Source organism: Indicator indicator, chromosome 14 (genome assembly GCF_027791375.1).
Source record: "Indicator indicator isolate 239-I01 chromosome 14, UM_Iind_1.1, whole genome shotgun sequence".
Taxonomy (NCBI): Eukaryota; Metazoa; Chordata; class Aves; order Piciformes; family Indicatoridae; genus Indicator; species Indicator indicator.
The window spans coordinates 18,276,459-18,298,711 of NC_072023.1; the positions used below are offsets into that span (position 1 = coordinate 18,276,459).

The window sequence follows — 22,253 nt, forward strand, 5'->3', positions numbered from 1 at the left end:
TTTCTCTTTCTTTCTTTCTCTATTTCTCTTCCCTTCTTTCTCTCTTTCTCTTCCCTTCTTTCTAGTGAGGGGTGACCTCATTCATGTTTGTAAAGATGTGAAGGGCAGTGTGGGGAGGATGGAGCCAGGCTCTGCTCAGGGATGTCCAATGACAGCACAAGGGGCAATGGGTGCAAGCTGGAGCAGAGGAGGTTCTATGCGAACAGGAAGAGAAGCTTTTTCATTGTGAGGGTACAGAGCCCTGGAGCAGGCTGCCCAGAGAGGTTGTGGAGTCTCCTTCTCTGGAGACATTGCAAACCCACCTGGATGTGTTCCTGTGTGACCTGCCCTAGGTGATGCTGCTCTGGCAGGGGGGTTGGACTGGATGATCTTTGGAGGTCCCTTTCCAACCCCTAATATTCTGTGTTATGCTGTGAAGGAAGGACATTTACACAGCCTCACTCAACAGGTTGAACAGCAACAGCACTTCCCACATGTGTTCACCCCCCATCCAACAAGCCATATCAATCACAACAAAGTGCAGTGGAGAGAAAGCTTTGGTTCTTGCCTCCTGTTTCAAAAACTACAGACAAGTAGCACTGCTAGCTAGAGGCTATAGAATAATAGAATTGTTCTGGTTGAAAAAGGCCTTTAAGAACATTGAACCCAACTGTTCTCTGACTCAACCAAGGCTGGTGTTAAACCATGTCCCTCAGCTCCATATCTCTGCCTCTTTTAAACACCTCCAGGGGTGGGGATTCAACCACCTCCCTGGGCAGCCTGTGCCAGGCTTTGAGAACCCTTCCACTGAACAACTGTCTTCTAATAGCCAAAAAAACCCTCCCATGGTGTAAGCTGAGACCATATCCTCTTGCCCTATCGCTTGTTACTTGGCAGAAGAGATCAATGCCCACCTCTCTCCAACCTCAAAGGTGAGAGTGCAACCACTCTCCACTGGCTACTTATAGCCTGCACATGATTTGGGCAGGAGCAACATGATGGGAATGAGGGTACACTGCCACCAGGTGCTGCAAAGCAGTTGTCCACACCACCCTTAGGTCTGCCTAGAACGTGTGGCACTTAAAGACTGGTCTTCAGAAACACCCCACTGTTTGTCTCCTTTGTTTTCACAGGACTGTAAGTAACAATGATCCCCATCCAGCCACTGGGAACTACTGGTTGGAACAAAGGGATCTCAGACTTGTGTTGTTCAGATCTGGGCTCTTGTCCTGTCCTGCTGCTTTTCGACCATAATGAGGTATTTTCCTTAACAGCTTCCCAGTATCATTTATTTCCATTTAGGCAGCTGGAGCTGAGGCTGGGCCTTGCAACCAGTTTGGAATGTGAGAGAGCAGGTTTTCTGCAAAAATTGACCAGCTGTAGGAAACAGAGCATCAAGCAGTTCAGCAGAGACAGGACAGAGACACTTCCTAGAGGAAAGCAAAACATCTACACAATGGGCCACTGTTTGCTGGCAGTGGCTAACTGTGCCCTCATCCAGAGCCCATGTGCCTCTGCTGGCTCTGAGGCTGCTATAGATCCAGTGACAAGTGAAACTGGTGACCAGTCATGAGAGGTGCAGGAGACACATCAGGCGAGGACTGTGCCATGGACAAGCATCCATGGAGTCCCCAACACAAGGACATGGATCTGTTGGAGAGGGCAGAGAGGAGGGGCACAAAAATTATCAGAGAGCAAGGCAGTGATTGTCCCCCTGACTCAGCACTGGCGAGGTCCCGCCTTGAAGATGGGGTTCAGTTTTGGGGTCCTTACTACAAGAAAGACATTGAGGTGCTGGAGTAGATCCAGAGAATGGCAAGGAAGCTAGAACAGGGTCTGGAGAACAGTTCTGGTGAGGAGCAGCTAAAGGAACTGGGGTTGTTTAGTGTGGAGAAAAGGATGCTGGAGGAGACCTTCTTGCTCTCCACAGCTCCCTAAAAGGAGGTTGGAGTCAGGTAGGGGTTGGTCTCTTCTCCCTAGTAACAAGGAAATGGCCTCAAATTCCACCAGGGAAGGTTTAGATTTGATATTAGAAGAAACTGCTTCACTGAAAGGGTTCTCAACCACTGGAAGAGGCTGCCCAGGGAGGTGATTGAATTGTCATGCCTGGAGGTGTTTAAAAGAGGCAGAGCTATGGTGCTGAAGGCATTGTCTAGCACCAGACTTGGTAGTTAGAGAGTGGTTGGACTCTATGATCTCAAAGGGCTTCTCCATCCAAACCAATTCTATGATTCTATAAACTACCCAGGCAGTCCAGAGTTATAGGTAGCTGAACAGTAGCTCCAGGGGGTTGCCAGGAGACAGCCACACAAATGAATCTCCAAGAAACACTGGGCAAATAATGGATATTTTTCTCCTTAATTCACAGAATTTCAGTCAGCTGTGTAGACAGACCTAAGGCAGCTTCCCAGCCGTGCACTGCAGAGCTGCTAGCACTGCCCTGAAGCGCTGTGTGGTACAGTGAGGGCTGCAAACCCTGCCCCCAGATTCTCTGCAGATATTTTTACCTCCTGCTTTTATGGCCACAGCCTTGGCAACGCTTGGGAATCCCTTTTAAAGTGAGTCTGCCTACGTGAGCTGCAGACACATTGACACACCAGGTACTCAGAGCTGTGCTGACACCCTAGGCTAAAAAAAGAGCATATTGTTTTGACACCCTGTGCTAGACCACTTTGTGCTGGCAGCCCAGGGTAGGAAAACTTGCCAGCTCCATGTCCAGTTCTTCCTTCTAGCACATGGACCCAGGATGTGGGGTTTGTCACATGCTCATGGGTTGACATTTTAATAAGAACTCTAAGGCAGATGATGAGCTGTTTGTCACTGCTTCTGCATGGATCATCTTCCTGCCTGTTGTTGTGCCACTGCCATTATCGTTATTACAGAGCTGAGAGGAGAGTGCTGGGAATTCAGGGCTTGCTGGGAAGGAAGAAGGGAGCAGGAGGAGTGAGGCTTGTGGCTGCACATCCAGCACTGCATCCTCAGGGCAGAAAGAGTTCAGGGAGGAGATCTGTGACCCTCATATGGGATTTGTTGGGGAAGAATGACTCACCTAGCAATATGCTTGCAGGCCATGGCTTTGCATCAGACCAGGCAAGAAACTCCTGTCTGATTTGTCAACAGAAATACAAACTAGAAGCTACCTTAGCTGCCTTGTGTATAGTCCTGGAGATAGAAACAGCAACTTACAGGACAACAGGAGTTTGACATCAGTCCATTAAAACTGCCAGAACACGTTAGTGGCCTGGGTGAAACAGGCTAGAAAGTGTCCTCTCCTTTGTCCTCGAGGTAGAGGCATCTGCTAGGCTGCAGACAGCTAGGAAGCAAGAAGGCCAAACACAGGTATTACAGAAAGGCACAGATGTCACAAAACCAGAATTTTCCCCAGGTCTAAGCACTGGGATTCTTTCAGTCTCTAGGCTGCTTACTATGGCACTGCACAAAACCAAAGCCTTCTGACTCACCCTTCCTGAGATCCTCTGACACTCCCTGCAAATATAGGGAAGTGCTGACATCTCCTAGGACAGAAACAAACTGATGCTCGAGCACAAACCTTATGCACATAAACTAGTGAAGACTGGGTCACACTGGTCTATGCCATTCCCACTGTGACCCACGCTGTCCTTTAGAGATTTGGGCATGGACCTGTTGGAGCATCTATTGATATGTACAGGAAGTCACACTATACCACACTGAGTAGTAAAACCTGAGACCAGACTTTCTGGGGACACACTTCAGCCATCCAAAAGCAGATGTCATGATTTGGGTGAGAATAATCCCATCTCAACATGTGGCAACTTATTGCCACAAAGCCAGTTTAAAGTGACAGGTTCAGCTGTCCATGCCCGCATTATTAAGTGCAAGTGAGATTTCTAACCCATATCCTTTTACACTCCTGTCCTGTGCCAGAGAAGATTATCTGGGAGCTGCTACCATCTGAGCATATCTGTTCCTAAGTAAATATATTTCCTTCATATCTCTTCTTCTCATGGTCAAGAGGAGAGATTACAGTGCACCAGGTCTTAGAGAGGGAGCATTGACAAAAGGCCTGTGGGGTCAAGAAACAGCATGCTATTGAGTGAAAAGGGGGGTGATGGCCAGTATATGAAACAGCTCTCTACAAGGCAGAGGGCACAAGCTAGTACCCTGGATCTCCCATGAGGATTTGGAATAAGCCTTCAAATCCCTGGTGTTGGCATGAGTCCCACTCTGCAGCAACTCAAGGGTGCATATCAATAAGTAGGGATAAAGCCACCAGTCCTATGAGCTTCCTGGGGCAGCCTAACGGATTTATAGGAATAATTCCATAAAAAGACCATGGCTTTATGTTTCCCTGATCCTGTTTTTATCATTAAAGAGTATGTAGCTTGCTCTTCAATTTAATCAAGATTCAAGCTGACTCTGTGCTACAATCTGTTTTTTTTTTTTTTCCCATTCTAACCATGCTGTAGGAGCAGACTTCCAGCAAAACAGCAATAAGGTCCTTTCCTGAGACAACACACTGAAATAGGGTTGAATAGGATATGGGAGACTTGGGTCTGTTCACCTCTGCTGCAGGTGTGGCCTTGGAGTCAGCTAGAAAAAACAACCACACAGATATTCCAAGTATGTATCAGCTGAATAACTGGGAAAAAAACTGGCTGGCTATTTCAGCTTGTTTGCAGACAGTTCCCTTTAACTGACTGCTGTTTGTAATGTGCATCTGGTCTGGAGCACGATGTGACACACTTTCTGCCCTTTGAGCTGTTCTAACTAGGCAATAATCAGGCTCCAACAGAGACGGTCATAAAAACAACCACGGTTTTGGTCTTGCATCTCACAACCCGTGCAAGAAGAGGCCAGGTGCCCCAGGCGGCTGCGCTGCCTGGATGAGAGGGAGGAGCACGGCAACCATCCCCCGCAGCCGGCTCCTGCTGTATTTATAACCCCTGAGTCATGCTGGGGGGAGGGCCGATGGTGTTGCTCAATAGGGTGTTTATTTTCCTGACTTATTAAAAATAAAATATATTTTAAAATGTGTTTATTTTATTACTCCCCATCACATGTGAGCTGGAAGGTGGGACACCCTGGGCAGGCTGGCTCCATGGGCTGAGGCCAAATGTATGAGATTCAACAAGGTCGAGTGTTGAGTCCTGCATCTGGGTCACAACAACCCCATGAATGCTCCAGGCTTGGGGCACAGTGGCTGGAAACTGCCCAGCAGAGAAAGACCTGGGGCTCTTGGTTGACAGCTGGCTGAAGATGAACCTGGGTGCACTCAGGTGGCCAAGGCAGCCACCAGCATCCTGGCCTGGATCAGCAATGGCGTGACCAGCAGGAGCAGGGCAGGGATTGTCCCACAGTATTCAGCTCTGGTGAGGTCACACCTTGAGGACTAGGTTTAACTTAGGGGGCCTCACTCCAAGAAAGACATTGAGGTGCTGGATTGGGTCCAGAGAAGGGCAAAGAAGCTGGTGAAGGGCATGGAGGTCTGGTGAGGAGCAGCTGAGGGGACTGTGCTTAACCCAAAGGAGCCTGGAGCGAGGTGTGGGTTGGTCTCTTCTCCCTAGCAACAAGTGGTAGGATGAGAGGAAATGGCCTCAAGTTGCACCAGGGGAGTTTAGGTTGGATATTAGAAGACATTTCCTGACTGAAAGGATTCTCACAGCCTGGAACAGGCTGCCCAGGAAGCTGGTTGAATCCCTATCCCTCTAGGTGTTTGAACGAGGCAGAGCTGTGGCGCTGAGGGACATGGCTTAGCACCAGCCTGGGTCGAGTTGAATAATGCTTGGTCTGATGGACCTTACAGGCCTTTTCCAGCCGAAACAATTCCCTGACTCCATGCCTCTGCCGGCGACAGGGCCGGGGCGGAGGGGGCGGAGTGGCTGCCCATGACGTTCAGGGCGCTCGGCCGCCGCCGCTCCGCGCTCCGCCGCTGGGCTCCTGCGCCGGGGGTGGCGCCGCGCTTGTGGGGGCGGGCAGGGGCTGGCTCCGGTATCCGGCCGGCAGCGGGAGGGAGCCGCGGCAGTCATTCGCGAAGGGACGCGGACAACCCGGCAGCATGAAATTCCAGTACAAGGAAGACCACCCGTTCGAGTACAGGAAAAAAGAAGGGGAGAAAATCAGGAAGAAATATCCCGACAGAGTCCCTGTGAGTGTGAGGCGATTGCGGTTTGCCTGGCAAGGCCGCCGCGCTCTGACGCCTTTTGTTTTCCTTCTCGGCTGTTTCCTGATCCTGATCCTTATTTTTTAAGGCTACCTCCCCCCCCCCCCCCCCTCCCCCCGCAATAAGACATTAGTAATTGCTCTTTTATCTGATTCAAATTCCAGGCTAGTGGGTTTTTTCCTTCCTTTTGTTTGTTTTTTTTCCTTGAGAGCAAAGCCGTGGCTGTTTATTCCGTAGGAGTGCTGGGGGGCAGCGGGGTTTAAAATCCCTTTTTTGGGGGGAGGGAAGAATCCGCAGTAATTCGACAGCGCGAATGCTGCTGATATTTTTTTTTTTTCTGGTGGCCTGCATGCGTGGGGATGGATGGGGAAGGAGCTTACCATTAGTTCGGTGAAAATGGAGAACAATGAGTGGGTTAAGCCAAGGTCTGTATTCTGCTGTCCCTTCATTTTTATTTTCGTTCCTTCTGGCCTCTTTCAGCTGTAGTCTCGCCCTGTTCTTTTCCTTCGCATGAAAGCAAAATGGCTCTTCCCAGTCTTTCTGCTCTCCTGTTTAATCATCCTGTGGGGAGTAAAAACAGTAAAAGAAACGTCACTTGATAAACAAGGTCGCCTTCTAGCAAAACTTTGCTTCCTCATCCTTAGGTCCCTTAGCGGGGGGGGCTGTGGGAAACGTACAGCTTTATAATTAGTAGTAATAATTAAGAGGAGAAAAAAAAGGAATGATAAATCGAATTTATTGTGAGTTATATCTATATCTATATAGATATATATGTTCCTTTTAATAAGTGTTTGGCACATGTTCTTTCTTTCCATCCCCACTGGAGAGGCATGGCCTGGATTTACTGCCCAGGGGGACTGCATGCAAAATAACTTGAAACTTCCCTGTAAATCTAAGGACAAGGGGGAACAGTTAGGTCCACGTTCTTTCCTGACAGGATAAGATTGTTTGTTTTGGGTGTTTTTTTTTTTGTTTTTTTTTTTTTTTTTTTAGGATTGGCCCTCAGCTGGATTTACAGAAGTTTTTGGAAGTCAGCATTTGGGTGCATTTGCTTTCAGGACTGCCTGGCATAGTGTAGCAGGTTGAGCATGTAGGGGTGAAGTGTCTCTGCTTCTGTGGTGGATGATGAGGATCACAGGGGGTTCATGAAACAAGCTGTAAACTGAGGATTAACAGGGCAGCAGATGATGATAGATATGTCTGGAGGAGCTGTGTGGGGAGCCCCGGAGATACTAAGCAAGAGGTAGAAGAGGTCAAGATCGGGGGGGGGCATCAGCATGTCATGGAGAAAGGCAGGACCAGAATAACCAGGTATGCTGTAGTTAAGAGCAGATGGAAACAACATGTGGTGAGGCTCAGATGTGAATTGTCAGGGCAAGCCTATTGTCAGAGCTGCAGCAGACAACTGTTCTTTAAATCCCTTCTGTCTCTGCCCTTCCTGACAGCAGGATCCTTGAAGATGACGTCCTTTTGGCTGCCTACACTGCAGTGCCCTGACACATCTCAGCATTTTGCTGAGATTATACTGTTAGCCACAGCCACCATCCAGCAGGACCAGACGTACAGATAATCTGTGCCTGCCCTTTGGAGTCTCTGTGTGGGTTGGTTTGTGTATGTGTGTGAAGGGTTTAGTGCTTCAGAAGAGATACCTGTGTCAGCAGGCAAACTGACTGCAACTGATACTCAGATTAGCAGGGCGCCTCCATTCCTCCTCTGCATCTTTGCAAGGAGATCTCTCTAGTGATCAGTGATGATCCAGTAGCTGGAAGGAGCCTACAAGAAAGCTGTGAAGGGACTTTTTACAAGGGCTGGTAGTGATAAAGTGAGAGGGAATGGACTGAAGCTTGAGGAGGGCAGATTGAGACTGGAGATTAGGAAAAAATTCTTGACAGTGAGGGTGATGAGACACTGGAACAGGTTGCCCAGGGAGGTCATGGATGCCCCCTCTCTGGAGGTGTTAAAGGCCAGGCTGGATGAGGCCTTGAGCAACCTGGGCTAGTGGAAGGTGTCCCTGCCCATAGCAGGGAAGGTGGGACTAGATGATGTTTAAGGTCCCTTCCAACCCAAACCATTCTATGAATTCTATAAAGGATCTGATTTAAATCTTCCCTGGGGGTTTAGAGGCTTCAACTCTCACCTCTTCTCACAGACACAGTTTCTTTTCCTTCATTATCTAGTGAACAAGCCACAGAGTGGCCACATCAGTGCCTCTAGCTAGCAGTGCTTCTTGCCAGTTCTTTTTGAAATAGGAGGCAAGAACTAAAGGTGTTTCTCCACTGCACTTTTGTGACAGATATTGCTTGTTGGATATGGGGATGAAAACATTTGCAAGATGTTGTTATTCAGCCTGCACCTGTTCACTGAGGTTGTGGAACTGTCCTTCCTGCACAGATTCACAGAATGTTAGGGAGTAGGAGTGACCTCCAAAGATCATCCAGTCCAACTCCCCTGCCAGACCAAGATCACCTAGGGCAGGTCACACAGGAATGCATCCAATGAGGTTTGGAATGTTTCCAGAGGAGACTCCACCTCCTCTCTGGGCAGCCTGCTCCAGGGCTCTGGCACCCTCACAGTGACAAAGTTTCTCCTCCGGTTCCTGTGGAACCTTCTCTGCTCCATCTTGCACCCATTGCCCTTTGCCCTGTCATTGGACATCACCAAGCAGAGCCTGGCTCTGCCCAACTGACACTGCCTTTCACAACTTTATAAACTGAATGAAGTCACCTCAGTCTCCTCCAAGCTAAAGAGCCCCAGCTCCCTCAGCCTTTCCTCAGCAGGCAGATGTTCCATGCCCTTCAGCATCTTGTCCTGCCACAAGCTGCCTGAAAGATCTTGAATGCCTGGTACTCATTGAGGTGCTTCAAGCTCTTCAAGTAGCAGAGACCACTGTGGTTTTGTTTTAAAAACAAACATAACTTCCATGGGGTTTGGCTGTGTTGTCAGTACTCAAGTGGAGCACAGGGACGAGATGTCCAAGCTGGCATCTCTATGGTGTGATGTGCTTTGCAGATCCTCACCTGGATCTACAAGAAACTGAGTTAGCATGGCTCTTTGTCCAGGCTAAACAGAGCAAGCTCATCATCTCAGCAGTTTTCTCTGCACAGTGTCTCACTGCTGTGACACCACCATTTTGTATTTGAAGAAGGCTTAGCCCACAGCAGCTCAGCCTTTTCTGTTACACAATAAATGAAGTTGCTGATTTGGGTTGCCAAATAGCTGTGGGAACGTGGAGCCCATTGAAATGGGTTCCATGGTATCTCAGATGGAGCATTTACAGTTACAGGGTGTAACAGAATTGAGAAGCTGAGGATCTTAGGCAGATCCACCTTCTTGTTTAGATGGTCAAAATGGCTTCTGCAGAACAGCAGGCCACAGAGATTGACTAATGGAATGTATCTCTTGCCAGTTTAAAAATAAGTATCACAAACCCCCAAACAGACAACAAAAAAACCCCAACCTTGCCTGCAGGTTTTTCTTTTTTTTTTTTTTTTTTGGTTGGTTGGTTTGGTTTGGTTTGGTTTTTTCCTGCACAAACAGAGCAGTTCCAAAGGTTTCCAAGGCTTTCCACTGGAGGAGATCAGGTCACTTTGGAATGCTTTCTGCTTCTGAGGTAAATATTTTACTTAGCTTTGGTAACAAAAAGTTCCCTGTCACAGAAGGTCTGACCTTAGAGCTGCTGAGCTTCATATTTGTCTCTGTCATAATGACTTTAGAATAGAATCATAGAATGCTTTGGATTGGAAGGGACCTCTAAAAGTCATCCAGTCCAACTGCCCTGCAGGCAGCAGGGACATCCTCCATGAGAGCAGCTTGCTCAGAGCCTTGTTCAGCCTAACCTTGAATATCTCCAGGGACAGGGCCTCAGCTACCTCCCTGGGCAGCCTGTTGCAGTGTTCCAGCAACCTTATGGTGCAGAACTTGTTCCTAACACCCAATCTAAATCTGCTCTTCTCTCATTTCAAACCATTGCTCCTTGTCCTATCCCTGCAGGCCTTTGCAAACAGTCCCTCTGCAGCCTTCTTGTAGCTCCCTTCAGGTACTGGAAGGCTGCAATTAGGTCTGCCTGAAGCCTTCTCCTCTCCAGGTTGAACAACCTCAGCTCCCTCAGCCTGTCCTCATAGCAGAGGTGCTCCAGCCCCCTGATCATCATGGTGGTCTTCCTCTGGACCCTCTCCATCAGGTCCATATTCTCCACATGAGGTCTCCCCAGAGCAGAGAGGCAGAATCCCCTCTCTCCATCTCTGGCCATGCTGCTTTTGATGCAGCCCAGGCTGCCATTGGCCTTCTGGGATTCAAGTGCCCATTGCTGGCTCATGTCCAGTGTCTCATCCACCAGCAGCACCCCCAAGTCCTTTTCTGCAGGGCTGCTCTCAATCTCACCATCCCCCAGTCTGGATTGATATCTAGGATTGCCCTGACCTAGGTGCAGGACCTTGCACTTTGCGTTACTGAAGCTCCTAAGATTCTCCTCAGCCCAGCTCTCCAGCCTGTCCAGCTCCCTCTGGATGGCATCCTGTCCTTCAAACTTATCAACTGCACTACTCAGCTTGGTATCATCTGTGAACTTGGTGAACTATAATGAGGATTTCTAGTTTGTGTCAAAGGTCTCTCTGGGTCAAGGTACCCAGATGGTGGCCTGTGGTTTTTAATTATTAGACTATAAGGAAATGTCCAGAACTATAGGAAGTAGAGAAAGGATAAGATTTTTCAGAGTAGAGGACAACTGCTGAAGAACTAAGGATTAAAAAAACCCCAACCCATAATATTCCCCAGTGAGCTGTAGCTCTTTAATTTTTTTCTTCATTGTAGAGCACCTGGTACTTGTGAAGGCAGAAATTAGGATGTGGGGACTACTGGGAATAGGGCTGAAGTGTGCCAGGCAGTTGGGAACTGTAACGTGGAAACAGTTCAGCTAGTTCTGGTTTTCATTTCTTAGCATTGTGGCAGCTCCTTCATATTAAATTAACCTGCATTGGTCCCAGCAAGGTGACCTGGTTTCTTTTTTTTTCCTTGGCCATTATGGTTTATTTTTATGTCTGTTCCAGTGCTTACTGCTGCAGTCTCAGGCTCCCAGCCAGTGATTTTAAGTCTCCTCACCTGTCTGTGCTTTAATGTTGTACATTTGTTGTAGATTAAATAAGTTTCTGAAGGCCTGGTAGCACCATCTCTGTCTTTTTTCCCACTGATCCTTTCTTCTGGTCCATTTCATTTTGTGGTACTCAGGGTGTATTTGTTGCTCTGTATCATTCTCTCTCTCCAGGTAATTGTGGAAAAGGCACCAAAAGCCAGAGTACCTGACCTAGACAAAAGGAAGTATCTCGTGCCTTCTGACCTCACAGGTAACACAAGTCCTCCCTTCCTTCCTGATTTTCAGTCAGATTTCAGAAATGCTTTTACACGGTGTTCAGCAGCAAGAAGATACCCAGGCAGACTCAACATCTTACCACGAGGTTTTCAGGACAGGCTGAGGGAGCTGGGGTTGTTCAGTCTGGAGAAGAGAAGACTCCAGGGTGGACCTCAGAGCAGCCTTCCTTCACCTGAAGGGGGACCTTACAGGAAGGCTGGAGAGGGACTTTTCATGAAGATGTCTAGACAGGACAAGGGGGAATGGCTTGAAGCTGAGGGAGAGCAGGGTTAGACTGAATCTGAGGAAGAAGTTCTTCAGTATGAGGGTGGTGAGACTCTGGAATAGGCTGCCCAGCGAGGTTGTGGATGCCTCCTCCCTGGGGGTGTTCAAGGCCAGGTTGGCTAAGGCCTTGAGCAGCCAAGTCTAGTTGAGAGGTGTCCCTACCCATGGTGGGGAGGTTGGAGTAGATGATCTCTGAGGCCCCTTCCAACCTAAGCCATTCTAAAATTCTGTGATCCTTACCCCAGGTTGGCCTTGTTATATTTGTGTACCTTGCAGCCTGGATTACAACATTCTCTGAGGTCTTCTCAGGTATCCCCCTGATCTAGCTAATCTGTGTGTGTGTCACAGCTGACTGCTAGCCACGATGAAAATAAGTCAGTTGTATGTCATAATCATCAGTCAGTGATGACCTACCTGCAGAGTTGCCAGAGGCTGTATGCTCCATGCTGGAAGAGACAGGTCCCATCATTTTCCACATCTGTGGTTGGAGTCATGGCTACAAAGTTCCTTTTCTAAGTGGTCATGGCCATTTTGTGTGTGATGACATTTGTTTTCATTTGAGAACATGACTGAGTAACAGGAATAGCATTTCTTTTTCTTCCAGTGTACAGTGGGTTGTGAAATACTTTCTTATGCAACATAGCTCAAGCAAATAGTAAGGAATTTGTTTTCAGGAATGATAGGATCACTTACACCCAGATTAAATTCTCCAAGATGTCTCTGATCTATAGAATTTAAAGGTTAACCTAGTTAGGAGGTCTTCCTACTAATCCCCACCATAGAGTATTTCAGACCGTGGTAGGTAAAATGTAGACTTAGATAGTCCCTGGCATGAAGCATGTACCTGAGAAACTGCAGGCTCTGAGTGGATTGGCTGCTAGGGTGGTCAGTCAGGGAGTTGGTGCTTTCTTCTCTGTGGTGTTCATTTTTCCTTACTTGGCATGTAAAGGATGTGACTTCCACCACCAAAAGAAAGCAGCCATGGTTAAAGGGTTCTCAAACGCTGGAACCGGTGCCCTGGGGTGGTAGCTCAATTCCCATCCATGGAGGTGTTAGAAAGAGGCAGAGATGTGGTGCTAAGGGACATGGATTAGCACCAGACTTGGAGTTAGAGAATGATTGGACTTGATGACCTTTTCCAGTCAAAACGAGTCTATGATTCTGTGATTAGGTTAAAAACCCAAACAAACCACAAATCACCAAAAAACCACCAAAAATGTTCCTTCTTCATCTAAGGTGTTCTCTTCTATTCCTCTTCAGTTGGCCAATTCTACTTCTTAATCCGAAAACGGATCCACCTGAGGCCAGAAGATGCCCTCTTCTTCTTTGTCAATAACACCATCCCTCCCACCAGTGCCACCATGGGCCAGCTGTATGAGGTAAGCCTGGCCCATCTCTTCCACCTCTTCCTGGAGTGTCCAGAAGAATGCACATCCTGACTGAAGGACAACTGAACACTACTCAGCTGGCAGTGAATGCAGCTTAGTCATGGATGTCTGAATAGTGACCCCCTTGGCCTGGGCTGTATCGTGTCAGCTCTTGAGGGATATTGTATGCTGCAGTTACAAAGAGGAGTCTGGGGAGCCTCATCATGTTAACTGATTGTTTGCTAGTTGAAAGGGTTGTCAAGTCAGGCAGTGAGTACTTGCCCCAGCACTGAGATGTTGCTCCTAGCACTTGAACAAAGTGTTGAAATAAACTACTTTATACTTCAGATTTCAGAGGAAAGGTTGGGGTGGAGCAGCACATTCACACTAGCTTTCCTGTTCATACAAAAGAGATTTCCTTTGGGCCATTGGAGGAACACAGTGTCACTGGGCAACCAGCTGTAAATATGTTGTGAAGGAGTATTTATTCTTCATGCAGAATTACTTTCTTATGCCTTGTACTGTGTATGAGGACCTTGTAGGACACTGTGAACATTGCTGCACAGTGTTTCTAGCAGGCAGTGTTGTTTGATTAACCTTAAAGTCATATTGTGTGCCTATCAGGGGAGTGCTCCTCAATTACACAGCTGTTACATCATGGGTGGTTTGCAGCCTGGATTGATTTCTCCTTGATTAGTTCAGTATCTTCCACAGTGATACAGACAGTAAGGCTGAGGGGCACCTTCAGCAAGTTTGCAGATGATCCCAAGTGGAGTGTTGTGGTTGATAAGACTGAAGGATGGGATGGGTGTCATCCAAAGGGACCTGGACAGGCTGGAGAGTTGGGCTGAGGAGAATCTCATGAGGTTCAATAAGGCAAAGTGTAAAGTCCTGCACCTAGCTTGGGGCAATCCTAGATATCAGTCCAGGCTGGGGGATGGTGAGATTGAGAGCAGCCCTGCAGAAAAGGACTTGGGGGTGCTGGTGGTGGATGAGAAGCTGGACGTGAGCCAGCAATGGGCACTTGCAGCCCAGAAGGCCAATGGCAGCCTGGGCTGCATCAAAAGCAGCATGGCCAGAGATGGAGAGAGGTGATTCTGCCTCTGCTCTGGGGAGACCTCACCTGCAGTGCTGTGTGCAGCTCTGGAGCCCTCAACACAGGAAGGACATGGACCTGAGGGAGAGGGTCCAGAAGAGGCCACAAGGATGATCAGGAGGCTGGAGCACCTCTGCTATGGGGACAGGCTGAGAGAGTTGGGTTTGTTCAGCCTGGAGAAGAGAAGGCTTGGGGGAGACCTAATAGCAGCCTTCCAGGAACTGAAGGGGGCTAAAACAAAGCTGCAGAGGGACTGTTTGCAAATGCCTGCAGTGATAGGATGAGGGGCAATGGTTTGAAATGAGAGCAGAGCAGATTTAGATTGGATGTTAGGAACAAGTTCTGCAACATGAAGGTGCTGGAACACTGCAACAGGTTGCCCAGGGAGATAGTTGAGGCCCCATCCCTGAAGATATTCAAAGTCAGGCTGGACAAGGCTCTGAGCTAATTGGACTGGATGATCTTTGGAGGTCCCTTCCAACCCAAACCATTCTATGATTTCTCCTTCTCCTGTGTTAGGCTGTTTTAAATAGAAAGTTCCAAAGGACCAAATATGGTCCTCTGAGCCTTATTTGATCTGTAACTTGTTGGAAAGAGGTGGACAATTGGTGTGTGGACTGATGAAAGTGATATAAAATCAACACACAGAAGAAGTTTTCCACTTCTGTATATGTAGGAGGAAGGGGTGACCACTGTCCAAAGTTAGACAGTGTCTGAAGCTGAGGTCAGGACTCAGTTCCTGGCACTCTGCGGACTTTCTGTATCACTGTAATCACTCAGCATCTGTCCACACATAAACCAGGACTAGAAACACAGCCATTTGTCAAAGTGGTCTGAAAAACAGCAAATATTATCCATATTTACCAATGCTGAAGTTTAAATTTTAGAGGTGAGATTCGACTCGTTATAGCCTTCCAACTCTCTCCTCTTGATCCTGATGCCATACCAGTTCTGAGGTTCTGCTGGACAGCTTGCAGTGGAAGCTGGGACTGGTGCAGCCCTGGGCAAGCTGGGGAGTGTTAATGAGCTCTTCAGTACCATGCTGACATCAGGCACACTGCAAAGCAAAAGGGCTGGCTGGGGCCAGAAGGGATTTATGGGACCTAAGAGTCTATCCTATAGCTTGGAAAGTTTCTTGCTCCTGTTTTTTGTTGCTTTTCCCCCACTCTGGGCATGAGGAGCTTCCCTTTTGTCTTTGGTTTGTTCGTATGTGTGGTTTGCATTTTGTCTGCTCATAGATTGACAGAATGGTTTGGGTTGGAAGGAACTTTAAAGACCATCCAGTTCCAACCCTCTGCCATGGGCAGGGACACCTTCCACTAGACCAGGCTGCTCAAGGCCCTGTCCAGCCTGGCCTTGAACACCTCCATGGAGGTGGCATCCACAACCTTCCTGGGCAACCTGTTCCAGTGTCTCACCATCCTCACTGGAAAGAATTTCTTCCTAATCTCCAGTCTCAATCTGCCCTGCTCAAGCTTCAATCTAATCCCTGTTGTCCTGTCACTACAAGCCCTTGTAAGATGCAGTCCTGTTCCCCTGCCCTACTATACATGCTGGTATTTGCCTTGGTATTATTTTGCATTATTTCAATAAATTTATTGTTTTTTCCCCTACCTCAACTCCTGAAGGTTTTCTCTTACTGTACCTGCCTCCTGGATCCCCTTGTCCTTGTCCCACCTGAGAGGGGATGGAGGGGTGGGGGGTAGGGCTTGCTTGTTAGAGCAGACTGTGTTAAAGTCAGGACAGCTGGGCTTTTTCATGTGTAGTGGTTTGTTACCTCCTGCCTCTCTGCCCTTGCAGGACAACCATGAGGAAGACTATTTTCTCTACGTGGCCTACAGCGATGAGAGCGTCTATGGCAAGTGAGCAGCAGCCCCTCAGGCAGACAGGGGAGATGGACTGTTGGAATGGATTTGGGGGGGGAAGTGTTGGAGAGGAGGAAGAAGGATGCCTGAGAAGAGGGGAAGAGAACTGGAAGTGAACCACATGCACAATGCCATCACCTTCCATGCATTAATTGTAACCATTCTTTTTTCAATTGAGGGGAGGGAGGGGTGGGGGTCAGTGTATGAAAGGGTGAACTGAAAGGCTAAGGAGGGGTTCAGTGCTGAGGGATGGGGAGACTCCACTCTTAAGAGTTCTTCTGTTGCCACAGCTGGAAGTAACCCAGTCCTGGAGACTGCTAGACAAACCAGTATGGTGGAGCTCCAGGAGAGTTACTGGGCAGGCTGGACCTTTTTGTGTAACTCTTTCATTGGCTGAAGAAGGCATGCCACATATTGTACACTGTCCTTGTCACATCCTGCCCGTGGCACAGGCTGCACTCCTGTGAGCATTCAGTGAGCTGTGAAATACTTCACTTTGGCTGTCACATGAGGCTGTCCCTCTGCTGACAGTCTTCACTCCCAGCTGCTACCTGTGAAGCGTTCCGAGAGTTTTGTGTTTCCCATCACTTCCATCAGTATTAGAAGGGCTGACTCAGAGGGCTGGGAACTCCTCAGCTGTGAGATGTGAAGGTTGGAGAAAAGAAGAAAGTATTTGTTTTGTTTCCCTTGTTGCTTTAATTGCAAGTGCTGGACAGAAAAATTCGAGACAAGCCCTTTGTTCTTTGGAGTGAAGTCAAGTGCAAAGGGCTTGAGGCCCTCAAGAGAGTGAGTGCCCACTGCAGCTTTGAGACAGGACTGAGTATACAAAACACATCCACCGTGGCTGCTCAGCAAACTTCTCATTAGTGAGCTTCACCCAGGCAGATCCTGGAGGCTGCTGAGATTGTCTGGTTGGTTCCTAGCTAACTTACAAGTGAGAGAGCATTTCTGGCTACCTAACTTTAGTCTCCCTTGCTGTGCAATAAGGCAACTAACTACTAATGGTCTTGTTATTGGAGAACCCAGAAAAATGATCCAGCAGCGTTGTCCTTATACCAGTCTCCTGCAGATTTGGATGTATCAGAAGTCCTGTGGGTTTGGCCCTCCCTTCCACATCTCACCTTTGTACAGCCCTTTGCACCACGTGCACAAGTGGAAGAAAACAGTTGCTCCCATGTGTGTACAGCAGTGCAGCTCTTGGCCACAAGAGAGCTGCTTCTAGGCTGGACTGGGAAGGGGAATAGATACTCTGTAGACTTGAAAAATGATTTTATTTTAAGCCATTGTTGTTCTTAGATGCCAGATAGATGCTGTCCTGTGCAGGCCTTACACTGTCATGCCAAAGCAGTTTCTTCCCAGTGACACAAAGAACAGATTTTCCCCTAAGCGGTACAACTCTGGTGAAAGGATGGGCTTTGGGAAGTGAGCTGACTTTCAGGAGAATTCTGGGGTTTTAATCTACAAATCAGAGAACTGGACCTGAATTACTGTAAAGGTAGGAATGTGTAAGAGAGGGACCACAGGGAGGAAAAGACAAGAAGTCTGGAAGAAGACAGGCAGATGCCAAAATAACTTGGAAAATGTTTACCCTATTTACATGAAGTTAGCACCCAGCTCTCTTCATTCTTCAGGAAGGAGAAATTAAGATGAGTGTTCCTCTCACTAGGGAAGACAGGAAATCAGGTTTCAGCCTTCTCTGACAGTTGTTCCACAGAGGTACCTGGGGCAAAAGAGCAGGCTAGGAGTGTGAAGGTCAGAGAAGGCAGTGTAGTAGGGCAGAAGGGTCACTGCCTACAGGGTATGGGAAGTGGCAGAAGAGTTGGAAGAGAAGGGAAGGGCCCACAAAGGATGTAGACAGAGTAGTTGTATCAGGCAGATGGAAAACGGGGGGAGAAAAAGATGAAGTATGTGGGTTAGTAACCCCAGATTTTTCAGCCTGACCTTCAGGTTTGCTCTTCCCTCACGTTTTCATCTGGAATAAATGTGTTTGGGTGAGTTGTACCTACTGCCAACTCAGATCACCTCAGCTTCTACCTGCAGTGCTCAGTCCTCTCTTCTGGCTCACTCTGCTCGAGCTACCAGGCTCTTTTTGCATCCTCTGGGTGCAAATCTGCATCAGTCTCTTGACTGAGGAAGCTCTGAACGTTCTGAAGCAGAGAACAAACCCAGGTGTTCTAGTGTAGAGCAGAAGCCGTGGGCAGGTGGTGTGCACCTCCCTGCTGCTGTCCCACTTGCTCACTTGTGTGCTGCCAAGATTTGGCTGTGTGGTGTCTTGAATGAGCCTGTTCTGAGGCACACTCAGGGGAGAAGGAGGTAGCAGCTAGGGTGCTTGGATTTGTGTTCAGACCTCCCATTCCCTCCTGCTGCTGGGCTGATCAGTGACATTTGTGGGACTAATCTCAGCTGTTTCTTAGCTGTAGAGGTTGCAGTTTAATTTAGTTATTTTCTGTTTCTTTTAACTGGATTGTGGCCCTTAGCTCTATTTCTGCACTAGTCCAGTCTTGTACAAGGTAATGTGTTGGTTAGCTGCAGGTTCTTGTCAAATAAAGGTCATACTACTTGAGCTAAATCAACCAATCAATAAAGATGCATTTGAAAACCACAGCTTTGGTCCAAAATGGATGACTTACAATTTCTTTCCAAGGGGAACTTCTCAGTGAAGGGACAGCTTTTCTTGCTGCTGCTTTTTCCCTGTCCCAGGACGAGTCACTTCTCTCCTCTGTTTGGTCATGTTGTCACACACACATAGCTGTGTCTTGCTGTGCCATCAGCGTGAGCTTTGCTTAGACCTGGATGATATGAGAAGGTCTTAAAAAGCATAATAGATGCATGAGGAGCTGGACGTGAGCCAACAACATGAGCTTGCAGCCCAGAAAGCCAATGGCAGGCTGGGCTACATCAAAAGCAGCATGACCAGCAGGTCCAGAGATGTGCTTCTGCCCCTCTGCTCTGCTCTGGTAAGACCCCCTAGAGAACTGCATCCACCTCTCAGCACAGGAAGGACATGGACCTAATGGAGCAGCTCCAAAGGAGGGCCACAAAGATGATCAGGGGGCTGGACAACCTCTGCTACAAGGGCAGGCTGAGGGAGCTGGGGTTCTTGAGCCTGGAGAAGAGAAGGCTCTGGAGAGACCTTAGAGCTACATTTCAGTACCTGAAGGGGGCTAAAAGAAGGCTGCAGAGGGACTGTTTGCAAAGGCCTGCAGGGATAGGACAAGGGGCAATGGTTTGAAATGAGAGAAGAGCAGATTTAGATTGGATGTTAGGAACAAGTCCTGCACCATTAGGGTGCTGGAACACTGCAACAGGTTGCCCAGGGAGGTAAGTGAGGCTCCATCCCTGGAGATACTGAAGGTCAGGCTCAACAAGGCTCTGAGCAAGCTGCTCTAGTGGAGCATGTCCCTGCTGACTGCAGGGGGGTTAGACTATGATTCTATGTACAGTTCCTTTTATGCCACTATAAAAATGTCAGTTGGATTTGGTTACTTTCAAGCCTACCTAAGCTAACCTGGAGACAAGGCAGGGAAATCAGAACAAGAATGCTCACATTGAGCCATGTTATTGAGAGGAAATTAAATGCAGGCCTTATCACTCAGCAGGAAAATGGCTTTTTATGGGCAACTTCACAAGCAGTGTCTTGGCACAGATTTGCTTTCAGGGGAAACTAAAGCAGATCTTTTATGGAGAGTTTGTGAGGTGCTCAGCATCCTGAATTCCCACGGATTCCCTTGCTCAGAGCTTTGATAAGGGAAAGCAAATAGGAGAGAATCCATGTAAGGCAGAAGGTTGCTCTCTGCAGTGTAACAAGATAGGGAGCTGGGAGAACAGTGAGGCATTCTCCACAGCCAGCTCCCTGCTTAACAAAGCTCTCTGTGAACCACTCGGCATTACTCATCAAGTGCAGCAGCACCATGGATGCTGTTCACAGCTCTGAGGCTGCGTTGTGCATCTGAACCACACCCACCTGGGATGGGCAGGGCCTTTCAGAACATCCCATTCCTCTGGGTGGGAGGTTTGAATGAAGCAAATGGGGCCTTTAATAAAGAGTCTATTGTATTGCTTGACTGGTAACTGTGAATTTGATGTGAATTTAACAGGTAACTTTGAACATTCTTCCTAATCTCCTGTCTAAATCTGCCCTCCTCAAGCATCAAATCATTCCAATCTCTCACCCTAGCACTCCAAGCCCTTGTAAAAAGTCCCTTCCTGGCTTTCTTGTAGGTCCCCTGAGCATCACATCTCTGCCTCTTTTAATCACCTCCTGGGGATTCAAACACCTCTCTGGGGAGCTTGTGCCAGTGCTTGAGAATCCTTTCAGGCAAGAAGTTTCTTCTAATATCCAACTTAAACCTCCCCTGGGGGAACTTGAGGCCATATCTTTTCATCCCATCACTTGTTAATAAGGAGATCAACCTCCACCTCCCTCCAACCTCCTTTCATGGAGTTGTAGAGAGTGAGGTCTCCCCCTCAGCCTCCTTTTCTCCACTAAACAACCCAGTTCCCTCAGCTGCTGCTCACCACACCTGTTCTCCAGACCCTTCACCAGCTTCTTTGCCCTTCCCTAGACTGCTCCAGCCCCTCAATACCCTTCTTGTAGTGAAGGGCCCCAAAACTGAACGCTTGGCCTCACCAGTGCTGAGTCAGGGGGACAATCACTTCTCTGGTCCTGCTGGCCACACCATTGCTGATCCAGGCCAGGATGCTGTTGGCCGCCTTGGCCACCTGAGCACAAGCTGCCTCATCTTCAGACAATCCTCACTGCTCAAGTCCTGTGGCAAAGGAGTGATCACAGAGATCAATCTGGTTGGTGCTATGTTCTCACCATAACCACATGACAATATCACTGGGCATACCTCTGCTCCTCATATGTTGTCTTTCCTGTAGCTCCACCTTTCTTACTTGGTGTCCTCTTAAAATTTCCATACTGTGTTCAGACTAGCTGTTAGAACCATGGACTGGTGTCCTTCCAACCCCCCCTCCCCCAAATAATTAACCCAATAATCAGCAATTCAAAAGAGAAGCACATTTGCAGAAACCACCTTGTGGTGGGTTGACCCTGGCTGGCTGACAAATACCTACCAAGCCACTCTATCACTGCCCTCCTCAACTGGACAAGGGACAGAGAATACAATGAAAGGTTCATAGGTCGAGACAAGCTCAAGGAGGTCACTCCCCACTTACTGTCATGGGTAAATCTCTCCATGTGGGAAAATGAATTTTATTTATTGCCAATCCAAGTAGGATGAGGAGAAAGAACCCCAAATCTTGAACCCACCTTCCTGTTTCACTCCTGCTTTCTCCACCCCTCCACCTGTGCAGTGAAGGGCGATGGGCAATAGGGGTCACAGTCAGTTCAGCACGCACCAGCTCTGGCCCTTCTTCCTCCTTAGGGGCAGATCTTCTCATGCTCTTTCCCTGCTCCAGCATGTGGAGCTCTCTCAATGAGGCCATAGGTCCTGCCAGGAGCCTGCTCCAGTGTGGGCTTTCCATGGGGTCACAACCTTTTCGGGTGCATTCACCTGCTCCAGTGTGGGTCCTCCATGGGCTGTCCACAGATTATCTGCTCCACCATTAACCGCCACAGGCTGCAGAAGGACAACCTGCCTCACTATGGTCCTCACCATGGGTTGTGGGGGAACCTCTGCTCCAGCACCTGGGGTACCTCTTTGACCCCCTTCTCCCCTGCCCTTGGTGTCTGCAGGGCTGTTTCTCTCACATACTCTCACTGCTCTCTCTTCTGGCTGCTCTTGTGCAGCTTTTTTCACCATTTCTTAAATATGTTATCACAGAGGTGCTACCAACATCACTGGTGGGCATAGCTTTGGCCAGTGGTGAGTCCATCTTTGAGCTGGCTGCAGCTGGCTCTATTGGACATAGGGGAAGCTTCTGGCACCTTCTCACAGAAGCCGCTCTTGTGGCTCCCTCTGCTACCAAACCCTTGCCACACAAACCCAAGACACTCCTTTAACTCAGGTTTCTGATGACATTTCCTACAGCTTCATGAACTCACTTTGCTCTCAAATGACCACTGGCAAAATATCAACAGGTTGATTTAATCATCATGATGATAATAGTTGTTTGTTTTGGCACAGGAGAGAAGTCTGAAATTCCACACCTAAGCTTGCAAACTGCCTAGAAAGGGCAAACTCAGAAGCTTCTGCAGTGAAAAGGTCCT

General features: G+C 48.3%; 1 protein-coding gene across 1 annotated transcript; it reads left to right on the top strand.

Moving 5' to 3' along the window:
• Nucleotides 1–5,991: 5,991 nt before the first annotated feature.
• GABARAPL1 (GABA type A receptor associated protein like 1) lies at nucleotides 5,992–16,250 on the top strand. The gene is made up of 4 exons (XM_054386867.1): nucleotides 5,992–6,106; nucleotides 11,382–11,460; nucleotides 13,011–13,129; nucleotides 16,014–16,250. Exons 1-4 carry the CDS (start codon nucleotides 6,017–6,019, stop codon nucleotides 16,077–16,079), a joined length of 354 nt encoding a protein of 117 aa, XP_054242842.1. The 5' UTR covers nucleotides 5,992–6,016; the 3' UTR covers nucleotides 16,080–16,250.
• Nucleotides 16,251–22,253: the final 6,003 nt, after the last annotated feature.